Source organism: Meleagris gallopavo, chromosome 5 (assembly GCF_000146605.3).
Source record: "Meleagris gallopavo isolate NT-WF06-2002-E0010 breed Aviagen turkey brand Nicholas breeding stock chromosome 5, Turkey_5.1, whole genome shotgun sequence".
NCBI classification, from domain to species: Eukaryota; Metazoa; Chordata; class Aves; order Galliformes; family Phasianidae; genus Meleagris; species Meleagris gallopavo.
In genome coordinates this window covers 48,989,411-48,993,296 of record NC_015015.2, presented here as the reverse complement: position 1 = coordinate 48,993,296, position 3,886 = coordinate 48,989,411, and the positions used below count along the sequence as shown (strand labels likewise).

The following is a 3,886-nucleotide window of genomic DNA, read 5'->3' as shown; positions in this document are numbered from 1 at the left end:
TTTAAGAGTAAGTATCAGGCCATTTGTCATCGAATGGGGTATGCACAATTTTGTACAGATTGGAGAAAAAGAACGCAGTTATCAGAGAAATCTCTTAGGACTCTTTTTGCGCTTCACTGACTTGGGGATGGATGTTCACAAACCCAGTGTTCGAGTTAGTGTAATGCACTGCTTGGCTCATATTTGGTGTGCAAGAATACCGACAGCATTTCAGCAATTTAGAGAATAAAAACTGAAATTTAAAGTGACAATGAGCATATTTTATTACATAACATTTCAGATGTCTTTGTACAGGAAAGAAAAATGTTTGTCAGGACATTGCTTTGAGAGAGTAAGAGTTTCACTCTTAGAGCATCTATTAAAAAAGTGTTCTAGTGAATATTTATGGGGACATCCTGGTTGCAAATTCATAAAAATATATTAGGATTCCATTATCCCCATGGGTATTAAGTATATCACGACAACCACTGTGGTTGCACTACCAGTTATGGCTGCTATAGTCTTACGCGTCTGATTGTACATTGTTGCTATACTGTTAAGCACAACTGAGGCGTGTGTTTTTTTCCCTTGGTTGTAAGATTATATTACAAAAACTGATCACCGTTTCAAACCAGTTAAACACGCATATTCAAGTAACAAGGTTGTTTAATGGATAAGTGGAAAAAAGAAGTTACCTAGCACTTTACACGACTACGTAGAAATTAAATAGAACAAATGAAATTTGTTTATGCATATGCAATACACTTTTATATCTTTAAGATTTCTAAAACTAAAACTTAAACTATCATTTTCTTTAACGATACCATATTTTGCACAATAACTTATACTTAGGAGAAATTATTTCCCATTTTCCACAAAATATATATAATTATGACATTCACATTGATAGTTTAAGAAACAAAATTTAAGTGAATATTCTATCTGATGTAGTTATCTTTGTGGACCCTTCTAATCAGAATGCAACCAGTTGATGTAGCTAATGCTTGATCCATTTTAAAAAAGGAAGAGGGTCTTCACCTAAACAAGACCAAACCATTTGAACTTTCAAAAGCTAAAATGATTTTATCGCGTTTAAAAACATAAAGAGAATGTAAAAAAACCTAAGCCTTTAAAATACAGTGCTATTATATTGTACTTCTCAACTACAATAAGATAGCTGTCAACTGAAAAGTAATTGAACAACTTTTTTCTTCCTAATATCACAAATTATACACGTTTCCCCTTACCCCTTGGGGATGAAGCCAAAACACAACTTTTCTGATCATAAGATGGACAGATTTGAGGGCAAAAACTGAGAAGTCCTCATAGGTAGCTCAGTGGCCAGCAGGAGCCCAGACTGATGAGCTCCACCAGCTGGGATGTGGGATTGCACAGTCCCTTCACACTGGCACAGATCCGTCTCTGCACACTGACATCAGCAGGAAGTTTAGCACTAGGGTGCTTCTAATGAGCAGCACTGCTTTGCACCACAACTGTCAGCTCAGTTCACAGTGCTGTTTGCCCACCTTTAGTCCTACCTCTGGCTGGCTAACAACTGGTGTCCTATCCAGCAGCAGTGGGATCAATGGGATGCACACAGGTCCACCTTCAGAGCTGCCACTTCACAGAGACAGATGCAGGGATGCTGCCACAGACTTGGGTCATGTAAGAGACTATAAGTTTCCAACAGAGAGGACAGGGAGTGGTTCCCTTCCAGCCCCTCATCAACTCTAAGGATCTCTCTGGAGCTACCAGAATGAATACACTCAGAAACAGCTGCAGAAGTGAGGCCCCTTTGGGGCTAAACACTGCAGCACATCCTAAGAAATACCCACCTGCTCCTTCACCTGCGTGTCACCACTCGATAGCTGATGATGAATCACTTTCCCCACAAGAGGAAGAGACAACCTTAGAGGTAACTGAGGCCACCTCCCTGCCTCACTACAGCTCTCCGGCAGCCAGCTGGCATTGAGCTAGCTGCTTTACATACAGAAATCTGAGCCACCACAGCACGGCCCAGCGACTCAAGCATCAGCACCAAGTTGGGGCTAGACCCCGAGCACCGCACCTCAGCTGTAGGGCAGGACAAGAATAGCTCACTCCAGGTTGCAACAGGAACAGGAAGCTGGTGCGCTGTCCTGACCCTAATCCTCTGTAGAGGAAGAGAGGCAAAGGTCCATTTCTCCGCCTGCGAAGACACTTGTTGGTTTCTTCCAACATCATTAAATTAACCATTTTTTAAATGCTTTGTGACTAGTGTTATTTTGCAGCTTTCCACCAGGCAAGAAGTAATACTGCTTCTAGCTCCTCTAAATACTGTCTGCTCGGCAGCCAACTGCCAACTGCCTTGCTCAAGGTGCAAAGTCCTAACGCAGGACTTCCAAGAACAGCTCCAGCTCAAGCCAGCTAGACAGATCACAGCACAGAGGGCTGGGGGTCTGAAAGCTGCATGCACCAAGTATTTGGAAAAGCACCTCTTAGATTTTAAATTGCATATTTTGGTTTAGAACATGAAAGCGACGTGTGCTTCAGAGGGGTTAAAATGGCCAATGAAATTAACCCGGCTCTTATCCAATAAACTTCCAAGAGACCAAAAACTACTCGAAGGTTGAATTTTGTTCTCCAACCTTTGCCCAGACTTCCAGTGGGAGAAGTAGCTTGATGTCTTTGGCAAACAGTGCCCTGAAGAGGGATGAGACACTGGGACTGGAAGTGACCTATGGTAGCCAAATGTAAAAAAGGCACATATTCCAAAAAGGAGAGGCACCAGAGAAAGTTGTTTTGACTTAATCCCGCAGAAGATCAGGAAAAAGAAAGTTGTGTAGCACTCATTTAACAAGTTACAATGCAAATGCTGAATGCCAGGGGTTAAAAAGCATATCAAACAGTTTCAGGTTACGTATTCCCTTTTGCACTAAATAAAAGCCATTAAAATATACAGGAATAAAATGCTCATTTAGGGAGCTTTCTATGAAGCAAGAACACACAAATACAGTGGAAAGAATTGCACACACCAGCAGTGTAATGAATTACTTTTACAACCTTGGAATGACCAAACCTTCAAGATAACATTTCCTATCACTTTGCATTATTCAAGATTGCTTGTTAACATGCCCTGTCATTCAGAACAAACATGACACCACTGGCATGTGCACAGGCCTCTCCTTTATAGAAAGCTCACTAATAATAGTGTCATCATAAGAATACACAGGAAGCAGAGACCACAAGGCCATGCAGCAATATGTACTTATACCCTACAGACCAAGTATTATAAGAACTCCTAACATGTCGAGTTACTGTGGGGCTGCCAAGGAGCTCCTTTTGTTTTGCAGGTTGGTCGAAATTACAGACAGGTGTTACTGGTTCTAGAAATCCCCATGCTCAAGCAGGACGTTGATGCGATGGAGAGCTGAGCTATCTGGGTGCATTTGAAAGAAAGTGGAGGCAGTATGAAGGAATGAGGGGAGATTAAGGCAGATGTAGCACAGGACTGGAAGCGTTTGCCTTTTTTTGGTAATAGCTGCTTGTCCACAGATATGATGCAGATGGCTGTCTGAGGTTTGCTAATACCTGATATCCTGGATAACACAGTAGTCAACACAAATTGTTCTAGGCTACAGCACCTTCTCATGAAGCAGACGCATATCTGACATCAAGAACAGAAGTAGCCTGGAAGGAAGGAGGAAGGGGGAAAAAAAAGAAAAAAAAAAGATATTTAGTTCACAAATGAATACACACAGCCTTTTTCTTTTATCTTCAAACTTTACCCCAAGTACTGAAAGCAGCAAGACAGCCAAATCTGGCACATGGGGAAAATCACAGCAGCTTCCCCTGTTCTGTATCACACCAGGATTAAGACCAGACCCAATACAGTCTCACCTTCCCACTTCAAAGGAGGGGGAGAAAA

General features: G+C 41.7%; 1 protein-coding gene across 1 annotated transcript in view; it reads right to left on the bottom strand.

The window, feature by feature from the left end:
• RCOR1 (REST corepressor 1) overlaps positions 1 to 3,886 on the bottom strand; it is a 42,237-nt gene continuing 38,351 nt past the window's right edge. The window contains exon 10 of the mRNA XM_031553690.1: positions 1 to 3,648. Within this exon, the coding sequence (XP_031409550.1) occupies positions 3,607 to 3,648 (42 nt within the window). The 3' untranslated portion in view covers positions 1 to 3,606. The remainder of the gene's footprint in view (positions 3,649 to 3,886) is intronic.